The 23,598-nt window shown below is 40.7% G+C and overlaps 1 protein-coding gene across 1 annotated transcript in view; it reads right to left on the bottom strand.

Annotated features, from left to right (window-relative positions):
* Positions 1–1,423: 1,423 nt before the first annotated feature.
* MRPL48 (mitochondrial ribosomal protein L48) overlaps positions 1,424–23,598 on the bottom strand; it is a 54,592-nt gene continuing 32,417 nt past the window's right edge. Inside the window, exons 5-8 of the mRNA XM_004016309.6 lie at positions 17,996–18,165; positions 7,329–7,431; positions 5,708–5,797; positions 1,424–5,002 (exon numbers count right to left, since the gene is read on the bottom strand). Of these exons, the coding sequence (XP_004016358.1) occupies positions 4,928–5,002; positions 5,708–5,797; positions 7,329–7,431; positions 17,996–18,165 (438 nt within the window). The 3' untranslated portion in view covers positions 1,424–4,927. The remainder of the gene's footprint in view (positions 5,003–5,707; positions 5,798–7,328; positions 7,432–17,995; positions 18,166–23,598) is intronic.

Genomic DNA, 23,598 nt, shown 5'->3' with positions numbered 1-23,598 from the left:
CCTGCTGTGCTTCAGCAGGGACTTGAAGCAGGCAGAGGAAGCAGGGGGGATTTCTTCCTTTGCTAGCAATTATCTTCTGAAGAGTTTTCATTCTTCAGAGCCTGGACGTCTTGCAGAGCCTTGCTACTCTGTCTCAACGTGAAGCTGGTTCTGTAAATCTGAAATGTCTGAGGATGCAAGTTACTCCAAGGGGAATATAAGACCTAAATGAATCATTTCAAATTCTTCAGGGAGATTAGATGTTTGAAGACAAAAATGGCACAAAGAGATCAAAGTACAGATTGAACAAGTACAAGACACATTGGCTGCTTCTACCTGTAGTGCCTTGTCAGCAATTCTAGTTCCAGACATGCCCAATTCATGCTCAGAGACCTTTCCTCCCCTGAATATACTTTACATCCTAGAACAGTGAGGACTGGGGTCTGTGAGCATTGTTCCAGTGTCTGAATGCCCCAAATATCCAGATTCCATTTCTTTCTTTGCAACTAAAAAACACCCTTTCAGAATCCACAGCTGGCTTGATGGCAGAGGAGTAAGGCATCCTCAGCCAGAAGAAAAGGAGTAACATGAAGCTGAGGAATCCACCGCCTTCATGAGGAAAACTGCCCATTTAACCTGGACATTCTGTCCTTGAAAGTTACTGATCCACATAAGAATCCATTTCTAAAAATTTCAGCAATGTGTACTGAACCAGGAATCCAGTGACTTAAAGCTATCCCTGTGAGTGACCTCGGACAAGTCTCTTTCCCTCCTGGGTCAGTTAACTCATCTGTAAAATGAAAACCAGAACGGATTATCTTAAAGATTATATACTGATAGAGCCAAAACTAGAACCCAGCTACTCTGATTCCTAATCCATTGACCTTTCATTTCTTCTCTCCTGCCTTCTGCTGCTGCTAAGTCACTTCAGTCGTGTCCGACTCTGTGCGACCCCATAGACAGCAGCCCACCAGGCTCTGCCGTCCCTGGGATTCCCCAGGCAAGAACACTGGAGTGGGTTGCCATTTCCTTCTCCAATGCATGAAAGTGAAAAGTGAAAGTGAAGTTGCTCAGTCATGTCCGACTTTCAGCGACCCCATGGACTGCAGCCTTCCAGGCTCCTCTGTCCATGGGATTTTCCAGGCAAGAGTACTGGAGTGGGGTGCCATTGCCTTCTCCTAGCCCTCATGTTTTTGCAGCAGTACTAGACATATTTTAACCCTAACTGGGTCCAAAACTAAAAGTATGCTAAAGGAATGAACTACAGTTACATGCAACAACATGAGTAAAAACAGCAGGGTAAGTGAATGAAGTCAGACACAAAAGGGTATATACTCAAAGCTATTTATATATTGTTAGACAAAACTAACCTATGGCAATAGAAATGAGATTGGTGGTTGTTCCTGGGAAGAATGACTATCAAAGAATGTAGAGGAACTTTCTTGGGGGTGGAAATGTCTTTAATAGAAGTGTAGGTTTCACAGGTGACAGCATTTTCAAAACTGATCAGATATACACTTAAGATCTTTGTTTCACCATATATAAATTATACTTCAATGAAAAAATAATCTTTAAAAAAAGTATAGGGAAGTTTAGATGGGAAGGTAATCTAACATTTACTGAGCACATGCTTGCCCATTTTATACATTATCTCCATCTCAAGTTCCTAAAAGGGATTACCCCCATTTTACACATCAAAAAACAGGATTGATAAGATTAAAATAACTCACCTGAGGCCTCAAAACTAATAAATGTAGAAATTAAGAACAGCTCAGTTTTGTCTGCCTCTTTTCTTTATACTAGGTTCTTTCAGGAAGGCAGGAGAAGGAATTAATATTATCAGCCTAGAGCCCAGAGACTTGTATTCCATTTGATTTCACTGCCATGTGTTCCTAGGGAAGTTCACTTCCCTCTAAAGAGTGAAATATCTGTCCCTTTTACCAGGATAAGGCATGATGAGTAATTTTCATCTGTTTCAGGGCAGACTAATCACGAGCAACAAAAGCCCTTTGGCTCTAGTGAGAGGATAAATCACTAACTAGGTCAGTGACACAAGAGCTCCAAGGTGACAACTCAGAAGCCTCCTGTTTAAGAGGGAAGCCTGACTCATCCCTCATGATGTAATGGAAAGAGATGGACTGGGAATCAAGAGATCTGAATCCTGCTCCCAGCTCTGCCGATGAGGTGCCCTGCCACCTTGACTAAAGCACTGCCCTTCCTGGGCCCTCACCTGCACTTGCAGGATAAAAGAGGTTAGGCTGGCTGGTCTCATGTCCCTAAGCTCTAGTATTTTGTCGATTTGTGAAACCTTGCGTTTTGCTGTCACAAATTATTAACAAGGAAAGGTGAGTAGCTGGAAAATACCACTGTATTCCACGTTCCTAAATGGGGCCCACATGACATTGCCCATTGCCCATGTGATATGGAGGCACTGTGTGTCTGTGTGTATGCTTGTGTGCTAAGTTGCTTCAGTTGTGTCCAACTCTGCAACCCTATGGACTGTAGCCCCCCAGGCTCTTCTGTCCATGGGGGTTCTCCAGGCAAGAATACTGGAGTGGGTTGCCATGCCCTCCAGGGGATCTTCCCAACCCAGGGATCGAACCCTGTCTCTAATGTCTCCTGCATTGGCGGGCGGGTTCTTTACCACTGGTGCCACCTGGGAAGCCCGTCTGTGTGTATACATATGTTTAATTCACCTTATTTTCAAGTCACTACACATCCTCCAATTTTATACTCATCCATTAGCTGCTGCTCTCTCAACTTCCCTAAAGGAAACTCAGCAATGATTACTTCTCCAACCAAAATATCAGTCTTCACCTGGCAAATTCTGCCCATACTCCCAGTGGGGTTCCCTTCTAAGTCCTGGCCTGCTGAACCTTCAATTTGAATTCAGAAAAGCATTTTAATTGAGGGCACCTGCTATCTTGACAGCCCTCCCCAGTGTTACACCTTGAGAAGAAATCTGAGTTTCCCCTTGTTGCTTTTGGAAACCAAATAAACCAAAATAACTTCAGAGCTGAAAATTTCTGAAAAATTTCAGGAAAGTACATGCAATACTAAGAATGCTCTAAGCTCTCCCAGACCTCTGCATAGGTTATCCAAGAGAAGTAATGGGTAACAGAGGGGAGAGGTGTGCCACTTATTAGCCGTGTGACCCTAGGATGTTGATTCAGCTCTCCAAACCCGTTTCTTCACCTGTAAAATTGGAAATACCATCAACCCCAAGGATAATCTGTATAAAGCATAGAGCATAATTAGAGTTCAATAAATGTGAGACGCACTCACACATTTTCACACATGGTTACTATCTGCATGCACACACATATGAAGTGAAGTCACTCAGTCGTGTCTGACTCTTTGTGACCTCATGGACTATAGCCTACAAGGCTCCTCTGTCCATGGAATTTTCCAGGCAAGAGTACTGGAGTGGGTTGCCATTTCCTTCTCCAGGGGATCTTCCCAACTCAGGGATCGAACCTGAGTCTCCCACATTGCAGGCAGACACTTTACAGTCTGAGCCACTAGGGAAGTCCTTAAGGCTGCTGCTGCTGCTGCTGCTAAGTCGCTTCAGTTGTGTCCGACTCTGTGCGACGCCATCGACGGCAGCCCACCAGGCTCCCCCATCCCTGGGATTCTCCAGGCAAGAACACTGGAGTGGGTTGCCATTTCCTTCTCCACTGGGTGAAAGTGAAAAGGGAAAGTGAAGTCACTCAGTCGTGTCCGACTCTTCGTGACCCCATGGACTGCAGCCTTCCAGGCTCTCCGTCCATGGAATTCTCCAGGCAAGAACACTGGAGGAGGGTGCCATAACCCTTAAGGCTAGTGGTTCTCAAAGAGGACCAGCAACTTTGACCAGCAGCAGCAGCACCCTTGCTCAAGATCTAAATCAGAAAATCTGGGATTGGAGTCCAGTAATTTGTGTTCTTAAAAGCCTTGCAGGTGATCCTGATGTGTGCTTAAGTTTAAAAACCAATGACTTAGATCCATGTTTGACAAACTATTTTTATAAAGGGCCATGTAAAAATGTTTTAGCTTAACCGTCTTTGTCACAGCGACTCAGCTCTGCCATGGCAACATAAAAGCAACCACAGACAATATATAAATGAATGAGCAGGGCTCTGTTCCCATAAACCTTTGTCTATGAGGGTTTAAAATAGGGTTTTGGAACTGGATAGAGGTTGCACAACACTGCAAATGTATTAAATACCGTGCGATTATTCACTTTCAAATGGTTAGTTTTGTGACATGTGAATGTCACCTCAATAAATTATTTTTAAAAAGCAAATAGACAGTGGATGGGATTTGGCTCACAGGCTGCAATTTCCTGACACCTGACCAAGATCAACCTTTAATTCTCTGCTTAAACTTATTCCAGGCAACCCTAATTTGCAGTTATGTAACATCTACCTGCATACTTATGACAGGTCACTCACTACCCAACAAGGTAATCTTTTTTTTCACTTATAAATAGACCCTGATTCTATCCAGAGGGATTTTTCATATACAAAATCTCCCTCCCTGTGCCTTTTATCCATGGAGAGTTTACTTATGATTGTCTGCCTCATTAAAGGGACTCCATGCCAGGTTGATTTAAAGGATGAGTTCACTCTTAATTGGAGAAATTCTGAAGGGGAACACACTTGTGCACTAAAGCACCAAGCAAAGAGAAATCCAACCCCTTAGTTAAAGATACTCCACAGGATGGACTGACTTCTCACATACATACACATATCCATCAGCTTTTATTAGATGGAGGATACCCAGGGTTGGCTCAAAAAAAAGTGGTGACAATTGGTAAGCAAGGAGAGGAGACACTCCTGGCAGTGGAGATGGGTACTTATGATGTAGAGGGTCAGGGTCTCCTGCTCAACTCTGGCCACCCAGGAAGCTCTTCCCCTTGCCACTCAATATCACCAGTGCTGAAAGGCATGAAAGGGTCTGCAATGAGCTAGTTCAACTTGGCTAACAGTTCTTCCAGTTCTGGCCGAGGTTTGAACCTTCCCTTGAAGTCTTCTTCAGTGTGCTGTGGAGGAGAAAAAGAAAATAAGAGGGAATTATTACAGAGTCACTCAAATATGCCCAGCATCAGAAAAGGATACATCAGCCAGCTCTGTAGAAAATTATTTCAATTCAACTAACTTTTACTGAGTAGCTACTATGTACCAGGGTTCGATCCCTGGGTCGGGAAGATCCCCTGGAGGAGGGCACAGCAATCCACCTCCAGTATTCTTGCCTGGAGAATCCCCATGGACAGAGGAGCCTGGCAGGCTACAGTAACAGTGTTGCAAAGAGTCGGACACGACTGAAGCAACTTAGCATGCACACACATACTATGTACCAGACTTATATTAGGTATCAAGGACTCAAATTTGAATTGGACTTCCTCCATGCCTATTTGTGTTCTGATTACTTACACTGTATGTGACCTTAAGTCATATTCTTTCTGCTATACGGCTGCCTCAAGGGAGGGAATTTGGGGGTATAATGGGCTACCCCTAATATCAGGATGCTCTGACCGAGTTCACCTTTCATGGTCTACGAAGTATGATCCCTGATGCATTGGAACAGTCAGACTAATAATCACGGTAAAGCAGCCTGCACACCTTTCCTGATTATTAGCTGGGTTAAGTTATCCACATGACTTTTCTGTTTCTAAAGTCAGCCAGTCCAGATTTTCTTATCCATATTTTGAGCCCATCAGTGGGCCTCTTCTCAAATTAGCACCTACCTCCCTCACTGACAATTTGACTCCTTCAGGAAGATTGCTTTGGATTATTTCCAAGAAAATCTCTGCAAACGTAGCACTCAAACCGCTGATCTGCAAAAGGAAAGAAGATGCTCGAAGAGAGTCACTAAAAGTTAGGTGGTTGGGCAGAAAGGGCAAGGGCTCAAATGTCAGCACCAGTAGAGCCTGAGGGCCTTTGGGTGAAGGATTAACACCCAGAGCTGGTCTTGGAGCTCAGATTTCACAGCATTTTGATTTTTCTTGCTGATCTGCCAAGCTGTCTGATTACTGAGATGGTCATGGCCAATATCTGCTCTTCCCCCCCCCCCCGCCCCGCCCCCATATCTGCTCTTGTAGGCAATGAATGTCATAACTGGATTAAGAGGTTAAGTCCAGGATGACTTTCTGAGTCAACTCAAGTTTACCCACATAGATCACCCATTATCTGATTGTCGTCAGACCCTGTGCTGAGAATCCAAAGATATATCAGATGTGTTGGAAGAAAGGCATGCAGGGGGCAGGCAGAACCCAGAAGAGAAACATCTACCTAACTTAATCAGGGAGGTTAAAAAAAAGCTTCCCAAAGAGGTAACATCTGGTTGGAGTCTTGAAAAACAAGGGTAAATTGGGAGAATTCAACTGTAGTGTGGAGTTGAGTTTTTTTTTTTAAGGCAGAGGAAATAATATTCAGTAAAATGTGAAGGAAGAGCACAGTACTAGAGAATTAAAACTAGTTCCATGTGTGACTGGAACGAATGAAGGTGTGAAGAGGAAAAGCTGGAGAAGAATCATGAAGCCATTTAGGTGCTAATCAAACTTTATCCTATGGGCCTTGGTGGCAAGTTAGATCTGTCATAAAATGAAGCTCAAATAATTTATTCCTGATAACACTTAAAGAACCAAGATTGTAAGTACTTTAATCATTTAAAAATTTAACATAGATTTAGGGTGTTACTATCTTAACATCCTGCTGGTTATCTTCCTGATACATTTCTTGAGTGGATCAAAAAGGGTGAAGTCCATGTGTTGGAATATTACTTGGCAGTAAAAAGGAATGAAGTATTGATATGTGCTACTACTACAACATGGATGAACCCAGAAAACATTATGCTACATGAAAGAAGCTAGACATAAAGGCCATATATTATATAATTTCATTTGAAGAAGAGTCTAGAAGAGGTAAAACCACAGAAATGGAAAGTAGATTAGTGGTTGCCAGGAGCTAGGGGAATGGGGAAAAAGGACTGACTGCTAATGGATACAGAGTTAAAGGGAAGCCACTGAGGGGGGGGTCTATGTGGGAAAACGACATGATCACATTGACATGAATGTAAAGCAAAGTGGATGGATCTGAAAGGTTTTTAGGGGTAGAAACCATAGAATCTGGAGAATGAATGGATACCCAAGGACAAAGAAGGGTCAAGCATTAAGCTCAAAGGTGAGGAGGATTATAGGCAAAAAAAACACAATCCTCTACAATTAGTCTTGCATACACTGAGTGCAGGGTACCTGTTGAACATCTTGGCGGAGAAACCCAGTAGACAACTGGATATCAGGTTTGAAACTCAACCAAGAAAGAACCAGGAGAGGCAGAGACATTTCAAGTTTCTTCCAGAGTACCTACCTGAACCACTCGCTCGTGGGTGGTAAGAACTGAGTCCAGTAACATTTTGTTGCCTTGGTCCTGAAGCTGCAACACCTCCATGGTTTTGGTGGGCATCGCATAACTGTGGGAAGGAAAAGTCAGCTATTGGGAGGGTTCCTTTAAGCCAGCCACACCACTTCAGTCAGGGTAGTGCCTGAGTGCAGCCACCACTGCATGCAGTAGCTCCTGCAACCTTGGGCTGTCTATCTGCAGCCAGGGGCAAGGTAACCAGATCCTCTTACACCTTCTCCAGAAGCCTTTACACTCCGTGAGGGGATAGACCACATCTAATACTTTTATGCATCCCTAGTCACGCTTAATATAACACTCTGAGTAAAGCCTGGTGATTAATAAGTATTTGCTGCTACTAAATAATAGCCAGTTCTAAAAGAATTAAGCTCGCCACTAGGTACACTCTGGAGGCTAACCTTGGGTATTTCATCTCTTCTGAAGAAATGAGGCGTGAAACCCAATCCTGCTCCAGTTGTATTTTTATTTTACTTATTTATTTTTTTTAAATTTGGCCATGCTGTGAGGCATGTGAAATCTTAGTTCTCTGGCCAGAGACTAAACCCGTGCACCCTGCAGTGGCAGCACAGAGTCTTAACCACTGGACCACCAAGGGAGTCCCCTGCTTCAGTTCTACAGCAGGATTTCTTAATGTCAGCACTATTGACCCTTTAGAACAGATAATTCTTATGGTGGGGGCTGGCCTATGCATCCCTAACCTCAAAGTGATAACAATCAGAACTATCTCCAGACATTGTTAAACGTCTCCAGGTTGAGAAACATTGTTGTAATCTATGCTCACTATAATCAGCTTCAGTAGATCTATATACCACAATGAAAAGAGTGCTGGACTTGGGGTCACGTCTTAGCCCTGCCACTTATGAGTAATATTTACTTAGGCAAGTCCCTTCCCCTTCTTGGACTCAGTTTCTTCATGTATAATGGGGATTACAATCCAGGATTTTATCAATAGACAATTATGAGAATCAGATATGGTGATGAGATAGAACTGATGACTACACAGAAATATGATATTAGTATTGTGTTCATCTTATCAAAAAGTTCCTCAAACTGAATACTCAAATGGAATACTAATAACAACAGTAGGACTGCTGACTTTTCATGTTACACAAACTTCATGAATTAAGAGAAAGAAGCATGACCCTCTACAGATGAACTGCTACAAAAAGAAGTCTGGTGTAATGGAAAGTGTTTTGGAAACATGCAAGTCAGTACTGGATTTAAATGTTGGCTCTGCCACTTATTACCTATTTGACCTTGGACAAACTAATTCAGCTCTCTGGGTCTTTGTTTCTTCAGCTATTAAATGAAGATAATAATACCTAGTTCATAGCGTTTTCAGTTCAGTTCAGTTCAGTTCAGTCACTCAGTCGTGTCCGACTCTTTGTGACCCCAAGAAAGGCAGCATGTCAGGCCTCCCTGTCCATCAGCAACTCCCGGAGTTCACTCAAACTCACGTCCATCGAGTCGGTGATACCATCCAGCCATCTCATCCTCTGTTGTCCCCTTCTCCTCCTGCCCACAATCCCTCCCAGCATCAGGGTCTTTTCAAATGAGTCAACTCTTCGCATGAGATGGCCACATTATTGGAGTTTCAGCTTCAACATCAGTCCTTCCAGTGAACACCCAGGACTGATCTCCTTTAGGATGGACTGGTTGGATCTCCTTGCAGTCCAAGGGACTCTCAAGAGTCTTCTCCAAAACCACAGTTCAAAAGCATCAATTCTTCGGCACTCAGCTTTCTTCACAGTCCAACTCTCACATCCATACATGACCACTGGGAAAACCATAGCCTTGACTAGACGGACCTTTGTTGGCAAAATAATGCCTCTGCTTTTGAATACGCTATCTAGGTTGGTCATAACTTTCCTTCCAAGGAATAACCATCTTTTAATTTCATGGCTGCAATCACTATTTGCAGTGATTTTGGAGCCCAAAAAAATAAAGTCTGACACTGTTTCCATTGTTTCCCCATCTATTTCCCATGAAGTGATGGGACCACATGCCACGATCTTAGTTTTCTGAATGTTGAGCTTTAAGCCTACTTTTTCACTCTCCTCTTTCACTTGCATCGAGAGGCTCTTTAGTTCTTCTTCACTTTCTGCCAGAAGAGTGGTGTCATCTGCATATCTGAGGTTATTGATATTTCTCCCAGCAATCTTGATTCCAGCTTGTGCTTCTTCCAGCCCAGAGTTTCTCATGATATACTCTGCACAGAAGTTAAATAAGCAGGGTGACAATATACAGCCTTGACGTACTCCTTTTCCTATTTGGAACCAATCTATTATTCCATGTCCAGTTCTAACTGTTGCTTCCTGACCTGCATATAGGTTTCTCAAGAGGCAGATCAGATGGTCTGGTATTCCTATCTCTTTCAGAATTTTCCACAGTTTCTTGTGATGCACACAGTCAAAAGCTTTGGCATAGTCAATAAAGCAGAAATAGATGTTTTTCTGGAACTCTCTTGCTTTTTCGATGATCCACAGGATGTTGGCAATTTGATCTCTGGCTCCTCTGCCTTTTCTAAAACCAGCTTGAACATCTGGACGTTCATGGTTCCTGTACTGCTGAAGCCTTGCTTGGAGAATTTTGAGCATTACTTTACTAGCATGTGAGATGAGTACAATTGTGCAGTAGTTTGAGCACTCTTCAGCATTGTCTTCTTTGAGATTGGAATGAAAACTGACCTTTTCCAGTCCTGTGGCCACTGCTGAGTTTTCCAAACTTGCTGGCATATTGAGTGCAGCACTTTCACAGCATCATCTTTCAGGATTTGAAATAGCTCAACTGAAATTCCATCATCTCCACTAGCTTTGTTCGTAGTGATGCTTTCTAAGGCCCACTTGACTTCACATTCCAGGATGTCTGGCTCTAGATTAGTGATCACATCATCATGACTATCTGGGTTGTGAAGACCTTTTTGTACAGTTCTTCTGTGTATTCTTGCCACCTCTTCTTAATATCTTCTACTTCTCTTAGGTCCATACCATTACTGTCCTTTATTGAGCCCATCTTTGCATGAAATGTTCCCTTGGTATCTCTAATTTTCTTGAAGAGATCTCTAGTCTTTCCCATTCTGTTGTTTTCCTCTATTTCTTTGCATTGATCGCTGAGGAAGGCTTTCTTATCTCTCCTTGCTATTCTTTGGAACTCTGCATTTAGATGATTATATCTTTCCTTTTCTTCTTTGCTTTTCGCTTCTCTTTTTTTCACAGCTATTCGTAAGGGCTCCGCCCCAGTTAAATAAGATTATGTAAGTAATTTGCCTGGCATACTATGCCTACAAATGCCAATTCCCTTGCCTTTACAACAGTGAGTAAATGCTAGGTATTGCAAACTTCAGGTAAAGTCCCCTAAATAACAACCCCTTCCATTTTATAGCACAATCTCTGATCACTTCAAATTTACACTTGGCAATAACTTGTTTATAAAAACAGGGACTTCCCTGGAGGTCTAGTAGTTAGGACTCCACACTTCCATTGCAGGGGACATGGGTTCAAACCCCGGTCAGAGAACTAAGATCCCGCATACTGCATGGCACAGCCAAAAATGGGGAGGGGAGCACATTCATAAACTTGTTATGGAAAATAAAATAAAGCAATTATGTAAAAGCTTTCAGAAAAGTAAACAGGCTCTAAAATGTTCTTTTTCTTTTTTGACATTCTACAGATAAGACTGAATAAAGTGGGACTTGTTCATTCCTACCACTGAGCATGCATTTTATTCTTCAACACTTACTTCAGCAAGATTTCATTGATTTGTTTATTCATTCACTTATTCAACAAACATTTACTGAGATCCTGTTCTGTCCTAGGTGGTCTGATGGGCACAATGCAATTTATGCTTTCAAGGAGCTTGCTAAGAATGTTTTGGAGACAAGTAAGTACACAAACATTTGCACTACAGGAAGACAAAGGCAATATAGGTATATACCAAATATTACAGAGACAAGAGGGAGAAAAGGGGGAGAGCCTGGGGAAGGCTTCATAGGTGAGGCAGTGCTTTATCAAGATGTAAAGAATGAACATAGATGTTTGCCTGGAGGGCATTCCAAAAGAAGGCAGTCTACAAAGGCAAGGAGGCATGAGGCCCTCAAGGAGAACCAATAGAAAAATCAGACATAGTTTGATTTTAAAAAAATATACTGGGAACTCTAGTCATTTTAAAGTAGAATAGACCTTTGAGTCACAAGAGTAAAGGTTATTTTTCTTTAGTATCTACATATTTCTGTACTTCCCCGGTCTTCTACAATAAACATTATTTGGATGATCAGATAGTGAAAACAGAAGAGAAGAAATGAAGTAGTTGAATTTCAAGAGTCAGCCTAACATGACAAAATAGTGCTGCTTTTGAGGAGTACTGCTGGGATAGGCAATGGCACCCCACTCCAGTACTCTTGCCTGGAGAATCCCATGGATGGTGGAGCCTGGTGGGCTGTGGTCCATGGGGTCGCGAAGAGTCGGACACGACTGAGCAACTTCACTTTCACTTTTCATTTTCATGCACTGGAGAAGGAAATGGCAACCCACTCCAGTGTTCTTGCCAGGAGAATCCCAGGGACGGGGGAGCCTGGTGGGCTGCCGTCTATGGGGTCACACAGAGTCAGACACGACTGAAGCAACTTAGCAGCAGCAGCAGCTGGGATAGGACACAAGGGGGCCTGCTAGGATGCTAGGGAACTTAGAACCTGTGGGCTTTACTATATATGTTATACCTCCATTTGAACAATGTAAGTGGATTTTTTTTAAAAAGGAAAGAACAGCCTTACAGAGAAGGATGCTTTTACTCTCTACAGAGAACAGGAGCTGGTCAGGTTCAGGCTTGGAAGCTGCTCCCAGATAAGTAAGATTTCCATCTCTTCAGACAGCTGCTCGGCAAGGGAGACAGGAAAATTAAAGGACCCACAGGAGAGGCTTCTTCCTCTCCTCCTCTGGGTGAGCTGCAGCTGCAGTGATGCAGACCATTTATAGAACAAAAGCTAGCACACAGCTCCCTTGCTCAATTCCATCTCAAGGTCAGAGCCCTATTCCCAACTCCTAAAGGAAAAATGGATCAAGATAAAATGAAAATCAGAAGAAAAGAAGATCATTTTATCTCTGAAAAGCTGGGCAGCAAGAATACCTGATATAATGGTCTGAAAACCTCAATCATTCCAAAGAAGTGAATTGCTAAAAGTGAACATTTCTTTATGCTCTGCACTATTTGGAGCAAAGAACAAGGAAAGAGGCAAAAAGCAGCACATTGTTCATTCTGTTATACTAGGAATTTATCTTTATGGCTATTGGAACTAAATCCAAGGCAACAAGTATTCATCCAGTGCCCACTATGTGTCAGATACTATGCAAGGTCTTAGCATGACTGCTGATAAAGACAGAAATAGTCCCTGCCTCACAGATCTTAGAGTCTAGTAATAGTCAAGTAATTATGAGGGTAAGGAATTAGCATTATAAAAGGGAAGTTTTTTACTCTTTACTTCTCCTAAATATATAACGTAAAGACCTAACTTAATGAGGTTCTCTGAAGAAGTGACATTCAAAATAAAGCCTAAGGAAAAAAAATAGGGGTTGATTAGCTGAAGGGGAAAAAATATTCCAGGCTTTAGAGAGCATATGCAAAGGTCCTGAGGTGGGAAAAGACAAAAAACAAAGTCAGTGCAATTGGAGATAGAAGCAGGAAAGAGAAGTGTGCGTTAAGGCAAGAGAGACAAGCCCACCCAATGGAGCACCTAGCAAGACATGCGAGGAACTTTTATTTTGATCTTGAATGGGAGGCCATGGAAGAACTTAAGCAAGGGAGTGACACGATCATATTTCCATTCTAGAAAGATCATACAAATAGCAGTGTGGAGAACCAGTTAGAGGGAATTAAGAATTTGAAGGAAAAGAAGTGGGTTCAAATCAAGAACTTGCCACTGGTTAGATGTATGACTATAGGCAAGCTTCTATTATACTGCTACTACGACTAATAGCAGCCAACAGTTTCTAAACTTAACTGTAAGCATTTTAAGTATATTAACTCCTTAATTTTCACTACAGCTTTATTAGATAGGTCCTTTTATAACCTCATCTTACAGATGAGGAAACCAAGACAGAAACAGGTTAAGAAAACTGCCCAATGTCTGTCACAAAGTAAGAATGTAGCAGAACAAGGGAAAAACTGAAGCAGTCTGGCTCCAAAGTCAACGCTTGTACCCACTATGGCAAGGTGCTTATATGAATTCAGTAAAGTAATACACAGAAAAGTATTTGGCAGAGTGGCTGGCTGATAGTAGGTGCTCAACAAATGCTACTGCTTCCTACCTTTATTCAAATGTAGTCAGAGCTTTTCACAGCCAGTTTTTAAAAACAAAATATCTTTAAAAGTTCTCTGAAAATTTAAAACACTACTTCAAGGAGTTGATTCACTGAAGGTATGATAACATTCTGTAAATGGCATTTAATGCTCCTTTGCCACTACAGCTTCTGAGATGCTATCCCTAAACTGTGCCAGTTGAAAAAAACTCATTAATTATTAATAACAATAATATTATTTACAGAATGTTTACAATATGCTGGTCTCTCTGTTAAGTGCTATCATATATTTTCCTATTTAATTTTCAGAACTCAAAAAAATAGGAAAATTATCATTGCATTATGGAGTCAAAGAAACCAAGGTCAGAATTTCTCAGGTCATCTTGATGATAATGGGTAGAACTAGGATTTCAATGCAGGCAGTTTGATTCTAGAGTTTTCACTCTTAATCATTTGTTACTCAGTATGATCCAAAGACAAGCTGCTGATAAGCAAACTTGTTATCAATTCAAGACAAGATAAGAAGCATGAAACCAACACTACACACACTTTTATTCAATTAATATTTTGTTTTCAATAGCTTCCAATAGAAAGTCTTTCAATAGCAAGCCTTTCTTGATGAAGGAAGCAAAGTGTTAATGTACATTTTGGCACAAGCTCGTAATAGCTTCACAGAGTGGTACTTTGAGAAACATAGCCCTAAATTACTATGCTACTCTGTCTTCTTGAACTGACATTAAACTTTATCTTCACTTACCATCTTCCACATTATAATTATTTTTATGTGTGTGTATGTGTGTACACACACGTACACACACACACTCTCCTTGAAATCAGGGGCATTTACCTTTGTATCCTCCAGACAAAAGATACAAAGTGCCTATACTACAGAGCAAGAAGTCCAGTGCCTTTTAGTTCACTGAGCACATGGACCACAGAGCAAAAAGAGGCTCAGCCAGTAGTTTTTGATTAATTAAAAATTCGTTCATTAAACTTTGGGAAATGTATACACAACTGGATTGTGCAATCATATTCAATGACCTGTCGTTCTTTCCAGAATGGCTTAATGTCCCCCATGGAACAGTCTTTATGCTAGGTACTAAAGAAATAAAGAACATAGTCCCTATGTAGTCAGTGGGGAAGGAATCTGACACATGAAAAGATCATTACAGCCCAGAGCACTAAGTGACATGATAGAGCTATGTGTCAAGTGCTGAAAGAGCAACCAACTCTCCCAGGCATCAGAAAAAAGATAAAGCACATCTTTAGGCCTAAAATAATTGAAGTATTATCAGCTATGAGTGCTTAAGTCACAGCTGATTATCCAGTCTTCTAATGAGCACATTTAGCACAGTTATACTGTAAGTAATAAAGGTTTAAAAGTTCAAATTCGATGAAGGTGAAAGAGGAGAGTGAAAAAGCTGGCTTAAAACTCAACATTCAAAAAACTAAGATCATGGCATCCAGTTTCATCACTTCATGGCACTAGATGGGGAAACAATGGAAAGAGTCACAGACATTTTCTTGGGCTCCAAAATCACTAGAGACAATGACTGCAACCATGAAATTAAAAGACACTTCTTCCTTGGAATGAAAGCTATGACAAACCTAGACTATGTATTAAAAAGCAGAGACATTAGTTTGCTTACAAAGGTCTGCATAGTCAGTTCAGTTTAGTCGCTCAGTTGTATCTGACTCTTTGCAACCCCAAGAACTGCAGCACGCCAGGCCTCTCTGTCCATCACCAACTTCCAGAGTCCATCCAAACCCATGTCCATTGTGTTGGTGATGCCATCCAACCACCTCATCCTCTGTTGTCCCCTTCTCCTCCTGCCCTCAATCTTTACCAGCATCAGAGTCTTTTCTAATGAGTCAGTTCTTCACATCAGGTGCCCAAAGTATTGGAGTTTCAGCTTCAATATCAGTCCTGCCAATGAACAACCAGGACTGATCTACTTTAGGATGGACTGGTTGGATCTCCTTGCAGCCCAAGGGACTCTCAAGAGTCTTCTCCAATACCACAGTTCAAAAGCATCAACTCTTCAGCGCTCAGCTTTCTTTATAGTCCAACTCTCACATCCATACATGACCACTGGAAAAACCATAGCCTTGACTAGATGGACCTTAGTCGCAAAGTAATGTCTCTGCTTTTGAATATGTTATCTAGGTTGGTCATAACTTTCCTTCCAAGGAGTAAGCGTCTGTTCATGTCGCGGCTGCAATCACCATCTGTAGTGATTTTGGAGCCCCAAAAAATAAAGTCTGACACTATTTCACTGTTTCCCCATCTATTTCCCATGAAGTGATGGGACCACATGCCACGATCTTAGTTTTCTGAATGTTGAGCTTTAAGCCTACTTTTTCACTCTCCTCTTTCACTTGCATCAAGAGGCTCTTTAGTTCCTCTTCACATTCTGCCAGAAGGGTGGTGTCATCTGCATATCTGAGGTTATTGATATTTCTCCCAGCAATCTTGATTCCAGCTTGTGCTTCTTCCAGCCCAGCATTTCTCATGATGTACTCTGCAAAGAAGTTAAATAAGCAGGGTGACAATATACAGCCTTGACATACTCCTTTTCCTATTTGGAACCAGTCTGTTGTTCCATGTCCAGTTCTAACTGTTGCCTCCTGACCTGCATACAGATTTCTCAAGAGGCAGATCAGATGGTCTGGTATTCCCATCTCTTTCAGAATTTTCCACAGTTTCTTGTAATCCACACAGTCAAAAGCTTTGGCATAGTCAATAAAGCAGAAATAGATGTTTTTCTGGAACTCTCTTGTTTTCTCGATGATCCACAGGATGTTGGCAATTTGATCTCTGGCTCCTCTGCCTTTTCTAAAACCAGCTTGAACATCTGGACGTTCATGGTTCCTGTACTGCTGAAGCCTTGCTTGGAGAATTTTGAGCATTATTTTACTAGCATGTGAGATGAGTGCAATTGTGCAGTAGTTTGAGCATTCTTTGGCATTGCCTTTCTTTGAGATTGGAATGAAAACTGACCTTTTCCAGTCCTGTGGCCACTGCTGAGTTTTCCAAATTTGCTTGCATATTGAGTGCAGCACTTTCACAGCATCATCTTTCAGGATTTGAAATAGCTCAACTGGAATTCCATCACCTCCATTAGCTTTGTTTGTAGTGATGCTTTCTAAGGCCCACTTGACTTCACATTCCAGGATGTCTGGCTCTAGATGAGTGATCACACCATTGTGATTATCCGGGTCGTGAAGATCTTTTTTGTACAGTTCTTCTGTGTATTCTTGCCACCTCTTCTTAATATCTTCTACTTCTGTTAGGTCCCTACCATTACTGTCCTTTATTGAGCCCATCTTTGCATGAAATATTCCCTTGGTATCTCTCATTTTCTTAAAGAGATCTCTAGTCTTTCCCATTCTGTTGTTTTCCTCTGTTTCTTTGCATTGATCGCTGAGGAAGGATTTCTTATCTCTCCTTGCTATTCTTTGGAACTCTGCATTCAAATGGGTATATCTTTCCTTTTCTCCTTTGCTTTTCGCTTTCCTTCTTTTCACTGCTATTTGTAAGGCCTCCTCAGACAGCCATTTTGCTTTTTTGCGTTTCTTTTTCTTGGGGATGGTCTTGATCCCTGCCTCCTATACAGTGTCACAAACCTCTGTCCATAGTTCTTCAGGCACTATGTCTATCAGATCTAATCCCTTGAATCTATTTGTTTTATTTATTTATTTTTATTGAATCTATTTGCTTTATTCATAATTACCAATAAACTAGAAAGAATCCAAATGTATACCAACCAGTGAAGGCATAAACCAACTAAGGTTTACCATTTAATGGAATACTACTCAGAATTCTGAATAGGTATTCAGAATTAATGGAGTACTGAATAGATATTCAGTATGGAACTCTGAGTATCTATTCAGAATTAATGGAATACAATTCAGAATTCTGAATAGATATTCAGAATAAAAGAATGTCTGCAGAACCCCAGATAAATCTTAAATCCATTATGCTAAGTGAAAGAGGCCAGAAACAAACAGCTACATACTATATGATTCCATTTATATGATATTCTGGAGAACTTAAAACAAAAGGGACAGAAAATCAATCAGTGGTTGCCAGGGACTCTAGAGGCAAGACAGAGGAGATTAACTATACCTCAGGCACCAAGAAACTTTTTAAAACTTAATGGAGCTGTTCTGTATTTTGATTGTGGCAAACTATATACATAAAAAGAGTGAACTTTACTACATGTAAATTATTTCTCAAAACAAAAATTATATCTCATTTAACAACAACAAAGTAGAGCATGCTACCCACACTGAGAACATCCCATGCAAAGGCATCTTTCATACCTTTCCTCGACTTTAATGGAGAGATGATTGCAGAGGTTGTGAACATACTGGGCATAACTCTCTGTCAGGGCCATGTCATATGCAATCAGGTGAATGTTTAAAGCCCCATATTCATAATCTGTCCCCAAATTAATGGATCTCACTTCCACTTTTCCCTTCTTCTTTTTGGGCTGAACACAAAACAAAAGAGAAAGAAAAGTCAAAGTATTATACAAGAAATTCTAACAATACCATCTTGATATATACATGTATATATATAAATCAATCTTTCAATTAAATTTGTTTACCATGTTTCTCTCTGATTACCCTACCTACAAACTGAACTTTTCCTGGGTAGGAATGGGCAGCCTCCCTTGCCATTCTGGGCTGTAGTATCAATCAATGAAAGGAGAGGAAATCACTGATGTTATACTAGATAACAGATTCTTGAGGAGTTTCTCTTTTTTTGGCTGCCTGTGCAGCTTGTCAGATTTTAGTTTCCTGGTCAGGGATTGAACCTAGGCCCTCTGCAATGAGAGTAGAGTCTTAACCACTGGACCACCAGGGAATTCCCAACAGATTTTTTTTTTTTTTAAGAATTCTTTCTCTTTTAAAAAATTTTATTTCTTTATTTCGGCTTCCCTGATAGCTCAGTTGGTAAAGAATCCACCTGCAATTCAGGAGACTCTGGTTCGATTCTTGGGTTGGGAAGATTTGTTGGAGAAGGGATAGGCTACCCACTCTAGTATTCTGGCCTGGAGAACTCCGGGGTCGCAAAGAGTTGGACATGAACCTAGGCCCTTGGCAGTGAGAGCACAGACTCCTAACCATTGGACCACCAGGGAATTCCCAACAGATTTTTTTTTTTTAAGAACTGTTTCTCTTTTTTTACATTTATTTCTCCTTGGCTGCACTGGGTTTTCAGTGCTGCGTGCAGGCTTTCTTTAGTTGCGGTGAGCTACTCTTTAGTTGTGGTGCGTGGGCTTCTCAGCGTGGTAGCTTCTCCTGTTGTAAAGAACGAGCTCTAGAGTGCAGGCCCAATAGTTGCGGCACAAGGGCTTAGTTACCCCGTGGGATGTGGAATCTTGCAAGACCAGGGATTGAACCCATGTCCCTGCACTGGCAGTGGGATTCTTACATGGACCACCAGCAAAGTCCCAACAGATTCTTAATCTAGAACCCATTGAGGAATTTTAAGAGGTTTGTCAACCCCGAAACTTATATGCAAAATTTTACATATGTGTGTATTTTCCTAAGGAGAAAATCCTTAACTTTCATCAGAATATTAAGGAAATCAATCACAAGAAAGCACAGGATTAGTTCTCTGCCAGCCTTCCTAGCTTTGAAATTCTACAGTCCAATTATTTAGACAGCCTTTCTTTTAAAAGTTTAGAGGCAGAAAAATTATTTTATTTCTATCCTTTTATTTCCTATAAAGTACTGCTTTACTACAGATCAACCTGTTCAAACTGCTGTAAAAAGTTAAAATGAGGCCTGGAAAAATAGATATGTAACACAACATAGATCAGGATCAAGACAGCTTCTCAACCAGAAATAATTTAACCTAAATGCCCATCAGGAGGGGAATCTATTAAATAAATCATGGCACATTCTTTCAGTAGTACATTATGCAGCTGTAAGAAGAAATAGGGAACTTCTTTATGTAGTGATATAGAAAGATTTTTAAGATAAACGACAAAAGCAGACTATAGAATAATGTGTTCAGAATATTGCCATACATATAAAAAGGGTAAGCAGGGAAGAATAGATGTGTGTATGTTTAAATACTTATATATGTATTTGCTTGCATATTAAAAAATAACTCTGGAAGGATACACAAAAAGACTAATACTATTGGTAACCTATGAGGAAGGGAACTGGACGGTTGGGCAACAGGGTTGGGAAGCAGACTTTTAAACTATTTCCCTTCTATATTTTTTGAATTTTTAATAATATGAATCTTTTATCCATTCAAAGTTAGAATCTTAAAATCTACCTTGTTTTTTAAAAATTTTAAGTCAAAATATTTTTACAATATAATATTCTTGTGATATTAAAAGATGCTTGCTCTTTGGAAGGAAAGCTATGACAAACCTAGACAGCATATTAAAAAGCAGAGACATCTCTTTGCTGACAAATGTCCACACGGTCAAAGCTATGGTTTTTCCAGTAGACATGTACGGATGTGAGAGCTGAACCATAAAGAAGGCTGAGCACCGAAGAATCGGTACTTTCAAACTGTGGTACTGGAAAAGGCTCTTTAAAGTCCCTTGGACTGCAAGGAAATCAAACCAGTCAATTCTAAAGGAAATAAAAACCTGAATATCCATTGGAAGAACTGATGCTGAAGCTGAAGCCCCAATACTTTGGCCACCTGATATGAAGAGCTGACTCATTAGAAAAGACCCTGATGGTGGGAAAGATTGAAGGCAGGAAGAGAAGATGGTGGCACATGATGCGATGTTAAGACAGCATTACCGACTCAATGGACATGAATTTGAGCAAACTCTGAGAGATAGAGAAGGACAGGGAAGCCTGGCGTGCTGCAGTCCATAGGGTCACAGAGAGTCTGACACAACTTAGCAACTGAACAACATTCATATGAAAATTGCATAAATAAGTACACAGCTCAATGAATTTTCACAAACTGAAAACACTTACATAAACAGTATCTTGAATAAGAAACAGATCACTACCAGCACCCCAAAAGTATCCTCTCCCCCAAATTGGCAAACCACTATTCTGACTTCCAAAACCAAAGGGTTATTTTGCCTATTTTTTAAATTTGTGAAAATGGAATAATATACTAGGTTCTCTTTTGTGTACAGCTCCTTTAACTGATTATGTTTGCAAGATTCATCATTTTTAGGTGAAACAGTAATTCTTTACTTCCCATTGCCCTAGTAGTTTATTTATATGAATATGCTATAACTTATTTATACTTTTTACTGGAGGTAGAAATTAGAGTTGTTTCAAATTAGAGTTGTTTCCAGTGTGGACCACTATGAACAGTATTGCTACTAATGTTTCTGCATGTATCTTTCAGTGAACATGTGTATGCATTTGTGTTGGGGATATACCCAGAACCTGAAACTACTGAGGTATTTCATCTTTAATAGTTCTCTCAAACAGTTTTTAAAAATCATTTCCAATTTAGACTCCCACCAGAGTACATAAGAGTTCTAAGTGCTTTACATTCTTGCCAGTACTTACAAAACCTAGTATAGTCAGATTTTCTGGTTCGTTTCTTTTACCCATTCTGGTTGGTATGAAGTGGTAATGCACTGAGCCTTTAACTTGCATTTCCTTTAAGTCTACTGAACTTGAGCACATTTCCGTCATGGCCACCAGCCATTTGGATATTCTCTTTTGTAACCTGTTTATTCAAGTATTTTGCCCATTTTTTAGATTGGGTGGTCTTTCTTTCTCTTACTGATTTGTAGAGGTTCCTTCTATATTCTAGATATGATCCTTTGTTAAACGTACATGTTACAAATATCCTCTTCCTCCCTGTATCTTTCTTTTTCATTTTTTAATGGTGCCTTTTGAGCAAAAATTCTTGCTTTTTAATGTAGTCCAATTTACTCATTTTTTTCCTTGTATAGTTGTAATGACTTTTGTGTCCTATTTAAGAACTCTTTGCTTAGTTTAAGATCATGAGTATATTTTTGTATGTTACCTTCCAGAAGTTTGATAATTATAATATTTACATTTAGGTCTACAAAAATTTTAAATGCTTTTTGTGTACAGTGTGCAGTAGGAGTCAAGTCAGCTTTTGTCACATGACTGTCCAATCCAGTTGATTGGACACCACTGCAATCAGTGTTGTCATATAATGAACGGTCATATGCTAAATGTTCATAGATACTTGGATCTGTTTCTATATTCTTTATTCTGTTCCAGTGGGCTGTTTGTCTATTCTTCAGCTAATAACACACTGTCCTAATTACCGGAGATTTAATGTAAGTCTTGCTATTTGGTAGAAAAAAAAATTTTTTTTAAGAAATAATGAGGAGGGGCAATCTATTTACATGTCTTAAGTCACCACTATTATTAGCCAGCAGCCTAGTTATTGCCACAGCAGAGTTGTTTCTGGCTGAGCACAGGTCAGTCTAAGAGAGGAGGGGCCCAACCTGAGGGGGCAGGGGGAAGACCAAGAAATGGTCCTTTCACAAGGCCAGTAAAACTGATGATAAACCTAGTCTCATAGGGATATTCTGAGAACTGAACAAAACATTGTATATACTTAATTCAATCTGTGGCACATATTTAAACACTCAGTATGCATTAACTTTTGTTATTTTTTTTTTGTTTTCATATTCCTCATATCTAGCACAGGGGCCAACAGAGACAAAACGTGCAATGAATCACTAGTTTAGAATTTTAGAACAAGATGGCATTTAGAGATAACTTTGTCCCAGTTCTTCATCTTTGCAGGGAAAGAATATGAAGCCCATAGAGATTAAACATGTCCCCCAGAGTCACAGAGCCACACAGGACAGATCCTAGGAATTAACCCAGACCTCCTGACTCCCAATGCAGAAATTTTTCCATTGTAGCCTCTGCATTATTAAAGTTCTTAACAGGGTAGTCACCCCAGGGTCCTAGACTTTGCTATGATTGAGAGGCCAACTTCTGTCAACCAACCATCAAGGTGCAGGCGTGGTGGTGCAGAGCCCACCATACCTGAGGCCAAATGCAGCAATTCAGACTTCTCGTCATGACAGCACTGCAGTAGGAGCTGTGAAGAATGTTAAAGTCAGAATGCAGTGCGGCTGAAATTTTCCAGCAAAGAAGGGAGGAGCTTCTTTGAAGCCTGCAGGAGGCTTTTCTTAACCAGGGAAAATGCCAGGGCTCTTCAAAGGTGTCGCTTTAGGAGAACAAAAAGAAGGTTGATTCTAGTATCCCTCTTAGCAACTCACTTGCTTTTCCATGTTAACCTAGATCTGTCTGGACCGATCCACACCATCAGGAGCCCATTGTGATATTATATTTCAGTTCTGAGCCAGGACACAACATAGCCAGGAAGAGTTTGAGTGCATGAAATTTCAGATACCAGTTCCTATCATTTTACCTTCACAATCTTTCTTATCCTATCCTTTCTATTCTTACTGCCTGAGTTCAGACCTTCATGCCATGGGGAGCTATTAAAGATATCTGTGCTAGGGATGTATATGACTAGAGCTGTGTTTTGGGAAGGTTACCCTGCCTGCCTGTGAAGGAGAATTAGGCAGGAAATGAATGGAGGCTAGGAAAAAGGTGGTAGGGAAGATGGACTGCTATCTACCATCAAACTGTATACTGCTGTGACTGACCTGGATTCACTGTGGGATGGCCCAGGGCAGATATCCTTAGATCCCTGAAGGAGTACACTATGATGCCCCAAATGGGTCATGTGATACATCACTAAACTATTTTTGTACAAAAATACCCATATTACTCCTATTTTACAGACAGAAAACTGAGGTCCTCTGAAGGGTCCTCTGAAAGGATGCTGTATTTGGCCAGGGTTACTGGGAAACTTTGCTGGCAAAGAACAGATAAAGAAAGGAGTCAGATTAGAATCACGGACTGTTACAGCTGGAAGATATCTTAGAGATAAATTAGCTTCTCCTTCCTTTTCC

This window comes from Ovis aries, chromosome 15, assembly GCF_016772045.2.
Source record: "Ovis aries strain OAR_USU_Benz2616 breed Rambouillet chromosome 15, ARS-UI_Ramb_v3.0, whole genome shotgun sequence".
Classification (NCBI taxonomy): Eukaryota; Metazoa; Chordata; class Mammalia; order Artiodactyla; family Bovidae; genus Ovis; species Ovis aries.
Note: the sequence above shows the minus strand (reverse complement) of the source record. Positions and strands in the feature narration are given on the sequence as shown.